At 45.4% G+C, this 12682-nt stretch overlaps 1 protein-coding gene across 1 annotated transcript in view; it reads left to right on the top strand.

Moving 5' to 3' along the window:
* UNC13A (unc-13 homolog A) overlaps positions 1–11370 on the top strand; it is a 107891-nt gene extending 96521 nt beyond the window's left edge. Inside the window, exons 40-44 of the mRNA XM_063289181.1 lie at positions 1122–1202; positions 3570–3717; positions 8450–8542; positions 9473–9632; positions 10633–11370. Of these exons, the coding sequence (XP_063145251.1) occupies positions 1122–1202; positions 3570–3717; positions 8450–8542; positions 9473–9632; positions 10633–10924 (774 nt within the window). The 3' untranslated portion in view covers positions 10925–11370. The remainder of the gene's footprint in view (positions 1–1121; positions 1203–3569; positions 3718–8449; positions 8543–9472; positions 9633–10632) is intronic.
* Positions 11371–12682: the final 1312 nt, after the last annotated feature.

Here is a 12682-nt window from a genome sequence, read left to right as displayed (position 1 = left end):
ATATATTTATATCCAGAAACTATCACCGCTATTGCTTTTTATACTTTTATATTACCCAAATCACCAGTTGCCGCTTACCACCATCTTGCCTTGTTTGACCGTACCCTGAAAACACCCTGCTCCTGAATTCAAAGTACCAAAATTTCACAACCAAGGATAACAAAGGATGCTAGAGGCTAAACTTTCTGAACTCTAGAGGCCCACCCCGCAAGGAACGGCCCCAAAGCTATTGAAACGCAGGGAAAAAGAACTAGATGTGAATGTTCTCATCCACAGGGGTCAGTGTTGCTACTGCTTTCAACAGTCTACACCGGTGTTTCTCAACCTTGGCAACTTTAACATGTCTGGACTTCAACTCCCAGAATTCTGGGGGAACTGGCTGGGTTAATGTTGCCAGGGTTGAGAAACACTGGTCTGCACATTACAGACTGTGAGACACTGAATGAGGTCAAACCACACACTAGGTCAAAATGTGGTTTTGTGGTTTGTGACTCCTTATATTGCACAAATTAAGCCAGTGTATTCATTTAAGATTCAGATTATTGTGGAAACCCAATAAACCAGATTAGTTCAATAAAACATGGGTTAGCTTGTGGCATGAACTCAACGAATAACTAATCAACCCACCTTCTGTATTCATCTTTTAACAGAGAATTTTACTGAGCTGTTAAATCCAAATTAAAAGGTTGGGGAAGAAAAGAAGGGCAGATCCTAACTTGTTTCATATTTCTGGGCAGAGAGAAACTATCATTTTTAGGAGGAAATTTATCTTTTTGTGCCTGGTGGATATGGTATTTTTTTTCCTCTTACAGAGGGTGATTCTGAGAAGAAAGGTGGCCATCAGGGAATTGAACTGTGAGGGAACTTGGAAGAGTCCAAACAACCTAATTAGTCGTCTTCTCCCATTCAAACCATCCAAATGCCCTTCCTGAATGTCTAGGTTTCCAAATGCAACCTCAAAATGAATGTGTAGGATGGATTTTAGATGTATCGATGAGTCGCTCTTTGAGTGAGATGGGCGGTGACTAAATTTGAAATATAAATTAATAAATGTTTAGAAAATAAAAGTTGTGGGTATCTCGTGCAGACAGTTATTATACATCTTGGCTTCTTCCCGCCAGGATCACATGGTACGTGAGGAGGCTAAGAGTTTGACACCCAAGCAGTGTGCTGTGGTGGAACTTGCTCTGGATACCATCAAGGTGAGTAATTCTGTTTTCCCCACCCATTTGTCCCAGCCAAATTCTAGATCTTGAGAACAAGCTGAGTTTCAGTGTGAACACATGGGTTGAATCTGAATTCCCATTTTCCACTATTTGTCATTTTAGAATCAGTGCAGTATGATGGATAAACCATTGGGAAGTTTTGGGTTCAAATTGCTGCTTGCGAATGGCCATGAGGAAATCACCATCTTGGATCTAATCTTAGCTGTGCCAGGGAGATAAAGTAGGATAACTTCGCTGATACCCAGTAATTTCACAGAAGTTTGCCATAATAGAGAAGAGTGGAAATGAGGTGACATGGTATAACGGCTAGAGAAACTAACTTTCTGGGAGGTTCCAGTCCCAAAAACCTCAAAGCAAGGTAAAAGAAGCCCATCTTAGAGTGTTGGATTAGCGTAAGGAAAAGCAAACTCCAGTTCTTTTGGGCTTCAACTTCCATCAGTCCTAGAAGCAGTTATTATCTGCAACATCTGGAGGGCACCAGGTTGTCTGCTCCTAGACTAGCAAAAGGGAGGGCCTACAGCTCAGCAGGAGAGCATGTGCTATCCACTGCAGATGGCCCAAAGCTCAAACCTTGGCGTCTCCAAGGGTCAAAAGGAAGACTCTGCTTGGCCAGAGACCTATAAGAGTGAATTAAAGCAGACAGCAATGCGTTAAATGGATAACAGCATGATGTGTCCTATGAGATCTGGGTTCAAATCCCTGTCTAGCTCCCCAAATCAGTGAAAACTCTTGCCACAACCATCCATTCCATTGGCAAACCATCTCCTCTTCAATCTCCAGGGATCCCAAACACATTTAGCATGGCGTAGGGGTTGCAGGAAGCATCATCAGCCATCTCTTCCTCTGCCTAATATACCACAGGTTGGGCACTGAAACCACCAGCTACTCAGCACTGCTAGTCTCCATGTTCTCTTCCCATCCAGGAATTCCCTGCATTCTCTGAATCAACAAATGGTCCTTCCCTCTTCATTCACAAAAACAAAAGTAAATTGAAAAAGCTGTGGCTTCACCCTGCTGTCTTTCCAACAAGCTTGGTCAAGTATATTAGCCCAGCAGATGCTGTAAGCCACCAAGCTCTCAAAAAATTCAGATGGGCAGCAAGGAGTATGCCCAGCGAAAACATACATGCTCCAAAACAGAGGATGACCTTGCTTGCATCTGATTATAAAAGACTGGCAAGGAAGCAGTTTTGGAAGGGTCTTGCAGTGCATCGCAGTGGTTTGCTTTTGGTATTATGCAATGCTGGGATGATGGTATTGTTTAGCAACAGAGGTGCAGTGTATTTTTACATTTACATTTATTTGCAACCGTTGGTTTTAGCAAAATTCATATATATTTTTTACAACAATCCTTATCAGTTAAATAATCCCATCTAGTATTAACAGCACGATTTGTCAACATCTGCTTCCTTATCTTCCTTGCAGCCATTGCAAACAATGCAGCTTGTTTAGTTACATGTTCATCAACATCAGTCAACAAAAAGTAGATTTTTTCTTCTAAACAGGCTTGATTTGGGTTAACAAAGGCAAGATGAATCTAGCTCTAGGCTCCTGATATAATACAGAGGTGCAGTAAGATCATTGGGCGGAAAGGCTCAAACAATCTACTATACCAAATGAGTTGAAGATCTTACAGTTCCACTTGCACAGGTCTGATTAAGAATAACCTCGGTTAACTTGTATGTAGCACTGGGCATTGTCCCAAACCGGTCAGTTTGGTTTATTTATAGTACAGTGCATTAGGCAAACCAGAAAAGGGTTAATTCAGTAGTAAGATTAAGCCTGTTGTGTGAATGCAGCCAGTATGGCTACAGACATATGAAAGGTGAACTGTAATTTCTCTTTTTAAATGTAGTAAATAAACAAAGCATAGCTACGCAAACAAACCCTCAAAGAAAATTGGGCTCCCCCCTGTTTTCAAACAGCCTCATGTGGCGCAGAGTGGTAGGCGGCAGTATTGCAACTGAAACTCTTCCCACGACCCGGGTTCAATCCCAGCGGAAGCTGGAGTCTCGGGTAGCTGGCTCAGGTTGACTCAGCCTCCCATCCTTCCGAGGTCGGTAAAATGAGTACCCGGCTTGCTGGGGAAGGTGACGACTGGGGAAGGCAATGGCAAACCACCACCCCCGCTATAGTCTGCCAAGAAAAAGTTGTGAAAGCGGCGTCCCCCCAAAGGGTCAGACATGACTCGGTGCTTGCACAGGGGACCTTTCACCTTCCATCTGCTTTCAAAAGTCTTCTCCCCAAGTCCAAGTATGGTCAACAGTTGAGAGCCTTGAGGATGCAGGGCTGGTACTGAAGTTGGATCTCCTGCTTTGCCCCCCTCCCTCTCTTTTCCCATCAGCAATACTTCCATGCAGGAGGAGTTGGTCTTAAAAAAACCTTCTTGGAGAAAAGCCCTGATCTGCAGTCCCTGCGCTACGCCCTCTCGCTCTACACACAAGCCACAGACTTGCTCATCAAAACCTTTGTCCAGACACAGTCCACTCAGGGTAAGCTGCCAAGATGGGGCTACGTATGCTTGCTAAGAAACCGGGGGTGAGGAGTGAGGTTAGGTGGGTGGGAATTGGTTAAGGGTACAGATTTTGTTAGAATTAGAATTGGTTAGGCCAAGGAGATTAAAGATGTTGCTTTGGGGGTACTTTGACCTTCAAGAGTCCTTCTTGTGTTCTTTATGTAGCTAAATGGAACCTCTACATTCAGAGGCTCTGCTGAATGAGGAAACATTAAGGAAAGGGAGTTAACTTCATATAGACTTGCTTATGAGCTTCCCATTAGGGCTTCTGCTATTGTTTTGATCCAGAATCTACAGCACATATTCTAATGGAAGGCAAGTCTATTGATATCTACTTATTAGGACACTTCAATAGCTATTACTAAACCTTCTGGGCAGCCAAGACAAGAGGGCTGCTGGCTTCATGCTCCATTTGCTGCAAGGAGGCATCTGATTTGCTTCTGTGGGAAATAGAGTATGTGCAAACATCCCTTCACGGCAGGGGTTGGCAACCTATGGCTCTTGGGCTGGATGTGGCCTGCCACCCAAAATCATCCAGCCTGCAGTCCTAAAAAGAAATATATTCACCCTGCTCAGAAGAGAGAGGGAGAGAGTTCTCATCACTTCCTCAGATGAACATTTTGGTGATGGCTTCACCAGCCGCCTTGGCGCAGGCAGAGCAACGTGTCCCCCGGATATGGTGGCAGTGGTGACAGCATGGCCTCTGGCCCCTGTGCAGAAGAAGGTTGCTGACCTCTGCTTTATGGAAAAAACTGGATCATTGGCTCAGCCAGAAAGGTGATTTTTTTACAGGGCTGTCACAGGATTCAGCATCTTGGGTATTAGTTTAGCCTAGAGTTGCTTCAGTGACTGAGGTGGCTAATAAGTTTAGTACAATAACTAAATAACTCCTGTTCAGTCTTTTTCTGCCTCCCTCCCTAGCATTCAAGTTGGCATTTGTCCTAACCTACCTTTTGACTTCTCCAGCTGCCTTGTAAAGCAGATGTGTGGGCTGATCTTTCTTTTTTTTTTCTCTCCACCTCCTGCCCATTTTCATTCCTCCCCTGCAACCTTCTCTCGTCCTCCTACGCATTTTCATCCTTGTTCTTTTCCTTCCAACCGCCTTCTCTTCCTTGGTTTCTCTTTTCCTTCCTTCCTGTTCTCATTACTAGTTCATGGTGGAAAAGGGATTAGATTTACTCTTAGCGAAGAAACCTATCCTGAGAAGGGTACGTGTCATACCATTGTCCTGACACTCCTTCCCATCCTCAAACGCACCCTCATCACACCACCCTGGCCAAGGCTAGTCAGAAGCGCAGGACGCAGTCCCGGTGGAGATCTGGAAGAGAAACGGAGGGGGGCAGCCTTGCAGCCAAGTCCGAGACCGTGTTCCTTTTCTCTTCCGGCAAGGGCTCTTCTGAACTAGCCCTGTTCCAGGTGCTGGTACTCTCAGGCTGAGCCTCTTTTTGCAAGTGCACTGAATGCATCAGAATGATACCCTCTGCAAGCATATTGCCGGCGAAGGAGGAGGAGGGTGGGGGGAAGAAGGGGACATTTGGTTGATGCCACAGGGGTTTGCTCCACCGGTCTGCCCATCCCCTGCTTGCCTTTAGCACATGGAAATGACCTGTTGGTTTTAAGCCTCGTGGCCTTGATTGCTGGATCAAGCGAGTCTGAGCAAGCATGTGATACAGGAACTGGGATGATCAGGGAGGTGGGTGTATGTGTGCGGTTTTTTAAACCTTTTATTGGCAACTAAAGGCATGGGTTTTTAAGGATCTTAAGCATGCAGGGGGCAAAGGCTGCAGATCTAGGCAATGGCCAAAGACTGGTACCTGTTTCTTACCTCTCCTCTTTATTTCATTATTGCTATTGTTGTTTAAAATGTATTTAGGCCAACTTTAACAGTCAGGTCTAAAATAATCCACCTATTCAGGCAACTTATATAGTCAAATCCAGTAAAATAAACATTAACAATGAAAAAGAACATTACCAATGAACAAAGTGATAGCAATCATAAAACAAACACTCAACACTTACATGTATTTAGCTCAGAGAACAAAAGACTAAGGGGAGACCTGCCAGCAGTCTTCATGTATGTGAAGGGCTGTCCCACCAAAGATGGAGCAGACTTGATCTCTGTTGCTCCAGAAGGCAGAATTTGGTTGTACTAATTTTAGCTAAGCACTAGCAGGAGTGTATTGGAGGAAAATTCTGAGAGTGCCTTGGACTGCAAGAAGATCAAACCAGTCCATACTCCAGGAAATAAAGCCAGACTGCTCACTTGAGGGAATGATATTAAAGGCAAAACTGAAATACTTTGGCCACATAATGAGAAGACAGGACACCCTGGAGAAGATGCTGATGCTAGGCAAAAGGAAGAGGGGCCGACCAAGGGCAAGGTGGATGGATGATATTCTAGAGGTGATGGACTCGTCCCTGGGGGAGCTGGGGGGGCTGACGACCGACAGGAAGCTTTGGCGTGGGCTGGTCCATGAAGTCACGAAGAGTCAGAAGCAACTGAATGAATAAACAACAAAGGAGGAATGAGAGCTTTCCAAGAGAGTGTGAGCCTTTTTCTTTGAGGCATTTAAACAGAGTCTTGGTGATACTGATACTGCATCCTACAGTTCCAATCTTGTGTTGGGCAGGCAGCTGGATTTCCAAAAGTCCTTCAAATGATTTTCCAGAAAATACTAAAGTGCATACATAATAGTAGCTATGACCCCTGAGCTTCCCAAGAAGCTACAGGTAGTCCTCACTTAATGACCATGTGCAACCAGTTTGCATTTATGACAATTGCAACATCTCATGGTCACGTGATCACCATTTTCAACCTTCCTGGCTGGCTTCTGGTAAGCAAAATCAATGAGGAACCATGTGATTTGCTTAACGACTGCCGCAAAAAGGTCCTAAATTTGGGTTGGATTCACTTGATGACCACTTCACTTAGCAACCAAACTTCTGGTTCCCATTGTGGTCATTAAGTGAGGACTAGTTGTTTATCAGAAAAAACCAATCAGTTGCAGTGGCTCTTCAACTTTTTTAAAGATTTGCAGTGATGGTGACTGGTAGACCCTGGATAATAATACTGTTAAATTTAGGCAATTGAGAACTGCTGCTGCTGCTCTTAAAGTACAAGCTGGCTGATATAGGTGAAAGGAGAGATTTCAACCCTGGGAAACCAATGTCCTTTCCAGAAAGTTTATGGGAAGAACCTCAGGTTTTGATTCATGTTAAATCACTCTCTTCTTCTTGTCTTGTCAGTTCCTGGAGACTGCTATTTGCTTCATATAAAACCTTTAGGCAACTGATTTATCCTAGGAGTAATACAATGAAGGACACTGTTCTTTGTGCCCAGCATGAGGGCCACTGTTGGAATCAGAGTCCTACATTAGCTACATTCATTATTATCAAAGAGAACCTTCATACACAGGAGCGTTTTATCTCCACATACCTGAGGACTTCACGGGCAAATCATAGCACAAGATTGTTGCCTGTCCCCAGGACATTTGGTCTTGCTGTTCTTGGTGAGCTTTGCAGGACAGAAGTTTCTTATTTCTGAGCCCCAGTTCCTAAGATTCTATGAGTGGGAAGCCAGGATTGACATGAAATCATGTTGTGCGTTCGAGTTCAGATTACACACAGACACAGAGAAGAAGTTTGGTTAAACGTCAGTAGGAACTTCCTGATGGCACACACTGTTCAGCAGTGGAAGGAGCTGCCCCGGGAGCTAGTGTGCTATCCTTCCGCAAGAAAGCCTCAGTGCCCAAGGAGGTCCCTTCCTGCAATATGATCCTCCGGCTCTAGGTGCGCTAGAGTAGGTCAGCATCATCCAAAGGCCACATACCTGTTGGGTATTAGGGCTGTTTTTGTCACCAAATCCATTTTGGAAGGGGGAAAACCTTTGCCTGCTTTGGAAGGGGACATGGAATATCTTGTTTCTCCCTCACTCTGAGATCCGCAGCCTTAGCCCCCTTTCCTGAGGGTCTGACCCTGGGAAAGCTGCAGAAACCCTCTCTGTCCTTCCCTCTGCCAACCCTGGGGCCACCCTGCGGCCACCAGCTCTCCCTTTCCCCTCCCCTCCAACACTGCTGCTCCCACCTTGGACTGAAACCTTTTCCATGCTACCTAATCACACCGCTGGCCGTTGCGCCTGTGCAGACTGACTCCTTCCACCCACCTGTTGCCCCTTTTCCTTTTTTGCCTTTGCTGCATGTGAAATTCCTTCGTGGAGGAAGCCTGTTTGGACAAGGAGCTGGTGTCCTGCTTCTGGGGGCTGGGGTTGGGTTGGGGACAACTGCAGAGGGGAAGGTCCTGCTGACTTTGATGGAAAAGCAAGCTCGATGCTGTTCTTTGGTTCATGGCCCAGAAGCAAACCGCTTAGAGTCTTCTAAGATTTGGGGCAGTATACAGTGTGTGAGTTTCATTAAACAAACAAACAAACAAACAGACTTGGGGATATTGTTATGGCATAATTTTCAGGGTTTTTGGGGTTTTTTGGTGAGAGGGGAAGCTTTAACTTGGTCAACCCTGTAGCAGGAAAGAGCTCATTATTAAGAGACAGAAAGCCAGAGGTGCCTCTGAACGAGAATCGCTCCAAAGGGATCAGCAGGCCTGAGTCCATGCATGGTCTTGATGGGCAGGGAGTGGGGTCTGGCAAAGACTAATGGTCAACTCCTCTGCTCTCTTCTTGCCTGGCCACTCCGGGACCTCTTGCCCTCACGCAGGCTCTGGAGTAGATGACCCTGTGGGAGAGGTCTCCGTCCATGTCGAGCTTTTCACCCATCCTGGCACCGGCGAGCACAAAGTAACCGTCAAAGGTCAGTGATGATCCCCAGGAGACCAGCGTGCCAGAAAGCCACACCAGCTGGGGCTTCTAGAGCCAACACATTCTGGAAAGCCACTAAAACAATCTTATTCTACCTTTCTTTTCATTGCTTGCGGGGGGAGGGTCACATCTGCTGGGTCACTTCTATTCTGTCGTTTTAGTTTTATTCGTGATGTACACTGCCCAGAGTCTTCAGACTGAGGTGGGTTAAAAAAATGGAAAATATTGAAATGTGCACGTATAGACGATAGCAAGTTGGAAAAGATGGCATAAACTATGGCTTTTTAGCTACAGGAGAAATAAATAGAAAGTCTATTTGTTGAGGCCGCAGACATTTGTCATTGGTTTCTAGGGGAGGCAGCACACTACTGTCCAAGGGTGATTCATTGAAATCCTGGATTATTCCACTAGTTTATATGAGCAGGGCTCATTTCTGGTCTTGGGGAGGATAGAAATATATACTAACCAGAGTCAAAATGATGGGTGAATATCCATTTTGTTCTTATGCTCCCTTTGTGCTTGTCGCCTCCATTTTGCCTGTGACTGCACCCAACCACAAACATTTATCTTTGTAAAAGCTTATTGTGTAGATATGGAAACAGAGAGAGATCTATGTCCTAAGTGAGCATGATAGCAACTGATTTATCATGTAGGGCTGTCATAAAGATGTAGGTACATGAAGCTTTTTGAATACTGCAAATAGCATACACTACTTAGGTTTTAGGCAACCTGTGACTCTCCAAAAATCGTTGAGCTTCAACTTTCAGCTATTAGGAGGCATGGAGGCCAATTGTGGTTTGGAAGATCCAGAATGCTACAGGTTGCCAATGCCACACTTCTGCTCAAATAAATGCCACATGATTTCCTTTGAGGTAAGGTCAGCGGCCATAGCCATTTCCCCTCTCTCTCCTTTCTGCCTTAGTGGTGGCTGCCAATGATCTCAAGTGGCAAACATCTGGCATCTTCCGGCCTTTCATTGAAGTCAACATCATTGGGCCACATCTCAGTGACAAGAAAAGGAAATTTGCTACAAAGTCCAAGAACAACAGCTGGTCCCCCAAATACAATGAGAGCATCCAGTTGTGAGTGTTTCTGATTTCCCTGTCTTGAATAGAGGCATGACTGGATTTTTTTTGTGCAAAATTTGTCCTGGCCTCAGAATTAAAGACTATAACTTCGGGGCTGGGAAAGAGCAAGGTTATTAGGACTGTGCAATTTCTTCAGCTGGATTTGAAGAGGTCCTTTGTCATGTCTTGTTAAAGCACCTGAGTCATTTCCCAAGATCCTATGCCTGCCAGGAAGGCTTCTGCTTCAATCTGAAGCATTACACAGCCATATAGGGTATTCACGAGGTAAAATTATGTGCTGTGGGCTAATCTCTGCATAGCAGGTACAGTTACAAGCTGCTAATGTGAAACTAGGAACTTGGGTATGGGGGATGTGCCATTGTAGAATGAAAATGTACCATTTTGAGCTGCAAAGATGCAGCTGTAAACTAAGTAAGGGAAAGTGAAATTGAAAAAGACTGAAAAAGCACAAGTCTAGGCTCTGTGGGGAAGGTGCATTTGCAGCCTGGAGATAAGGAAATGAAATTGCCAGATGCAGCGTTGCATCTGGAATCTTGGAAGGTTGCACTGCAAGTGTCAGCTGAATGTGCAGTATGGGCTGAGAATCAGGTAACAGTCATCTCCTACTGTTCATATACAATACATCATAGGGCAGCAATCTGAGGCATTCATTAGTTAACACTCTGCATAAACAGGAACACAGAGTCAATAGCCGTAAGAATAAAAAGTGTCGGTTCCCCAAAGCATAACCAAGATATAGACCCAGGCAGGGAAGAAGGAAACAGAGATGCAGGTGGAGAGGCTTTCTGTAGTCCAAGTTAATGGGCAGCAATTTGGAACCTAGCTGTGAAGATTAGGAGAGCAAAACACGGGTCAGCATTAGTGGGACAAGGAGAGCTCTGAGCAGATGTGGAAGCTGGGTTTTAACCCACGTGCCTTGCATAAGACGGAGGCAAGGGTTTTCCGTTGTGAATGACCACCTCCTCCCTTCCTGCTTTCCCCCCTACCTCCACAGCACCCTTGGCACCGAGACAGGGCCCGAGTGCTACGAGCTGCAGGTCTGCGTCAAAGACTACTGCTTTGCCCGGGAAGACCGGACAGTGGGCATCGCCATCCTGCAGCTGAAGGACATCGTGCAGCGGGGCAGCTGTGCCTGCTGGCTGCCGCTGGGCCGGCGCATCCACATGGACGACACGGGCCTTACAGTGCTGCGCATCCTCTCGCAGCGGAACAACGACGAGGTGGCCAAGGAGTTTGTCAAATTGAAGTCGGACACGCGCTCGGCTGAAGAGGGCAGCAGCAGCTAAGACCAATCTGCCTCCCCCGACACCCCTCGTTCCCTCCCACCGTCTGCTAGAATTGCCTCCCCTTCTCTTCCTGGTCCCTCCCCTCTTTTATACAGCCATGTCAAAGCCATAGAGTTTTCGGAGCTGTCCTTTCTCTCCCCCACCGCAGCCCAGCCCTCCCTGCTTCTCACCCTTTTATTTGGGAGCTTTGCTCCCGCTGCCAAGGATCACCCACGTACCCTCTCAAATACATGCATGTTGCCAAATTCCCCCATGAAGCAGAGAGAGGTGAGAGAGCAAAGGGCTCGTTTCTAGAAAGGATCCTGACACAAATCAACAATGCTGCTGTCTGCACTTCAACATAAACTCCCACCATCCCCTTTCTTTCCTGGCACGTTTCTGGTCAAGGAGGATCAGAAGCTGCCTTCCATCTAGTCAGGGTATTTGTCAACCAGCCCAGTATTTCCAGCTTGGATTGGCAGCTGCTCTCTAAGGCAGCGTTTCTCAACCTTGGCAGCTTTCCGATGTGTGGACCCCAACTTGCAGAATTCCCTAGCCAGCCATGCTGGCTGGGGAATTCTGGGTGTTGAAGTCCACACATCTTCAAGCCACCGAGGTTGAGAAATGCTGTTTTACAGTATTTTCTTTTGTTGCATTTTCCTTTAATTCCACATTAAGAAGTTCTAAACTTAATTCCAGAAGTGAAACATGCACTTTGCTACAGCTTTACAGTTTATTTGTACCTTTTTTCCTGTCTTAATGCACAAACACTTGAGTTACTATTTGTATATGCATTGACAACTCTGCCCGCCCCCCGAAAAAAATCTGGGCCACACCACAATACTTTGTGTGTGAGGTTTTATCAATGTCCATGAGCATCATCCGTGAGCATTGGTAAAACACCACGCTACAGTCTTGCTACCATCGTGATTATCTCATGATTGCCTTCTTTTTGTAGTGTTTGTTAAGATGGGTGCATACAAAAGTAATACATAGGAGAAGAATGGACAATTAAAGGGTTGAAAATCATGCTGAGAATATGAAGAATCTTAGAAGTGCAGAAATGGAGAGTCCTAAATGCCCAGGTTTCACCATGGAAACAAAGCCAAGTAAATCAGAATGCCAGGGAACATGGAAAAATTCAGTCAAGGGGAATTTGTAAGTGGCCCTTCTGCAAACTTGGCAACAACAGCATGAAGCATGTCTGCTGACTCCATTCAAGAAATCTTATTTTACTCAAGCAAAGGAGCATTTGATCAGTGGGACTAGGCCTGTCATACTTACTGGCTCTATTCACACAACACCCTTAACTGGTTTATCAAATTAACCTATTTTCTGAGTTTGCACCATACATTGACCTTTAAACTAGCCAAACAGGCTACATTTGCACATGCTGAGCCATAACAAAAACTAACCAATGTTTTAACTAACCAAGGTTAGCATGTCAGGTGAATGCAGCTGCTTGGTTTTTAGCTGACTTGGTTTAAGCGTGTTGTTGGAACACTGCAATGTATTAATGCAACTTCAGAGCGCAAGCGGGCCAGCAGACTTGAGATTTCATGGAGTTTTTCAGAACTGTGGCTGAATTCTCGTGACCGTAGAGGGAGGTAACTCTTGTGAATGAGGGAGAGGCATGAGAATGTGGAGTGTCCATGCAGCATTTGTTTCAGCATCATGATTCTGTAAGAAGATAATACTCAAGTAGGATCTTGCCATTTAAGTAGGTGGGAGACTATGTGGTTCTGGAAAGAGTTAAAAGCTTGAGAGTTTCCAGTAAAG

This window comes from Candoia aspera, chromosome 1 (genome assembly GCF_035149785.1).
Source record: "Candoia aspera isolate rCanAsp1 chromosome 1, rCanAsp1.hap2, whole genome shotgun sequence".
NCBI classification, from domain to species: domain Eukaryota; kingdom Metazoa; phylum Chordata; class Lepidosauria; order Squamata; family Boidae; genus Candoia; species Candoia aspera.
The sequence above is the reverse complement of the archived record's forward strand: the minus strand, read 5'-3'. Positions and strand labels throughout refer to the sequence as shown.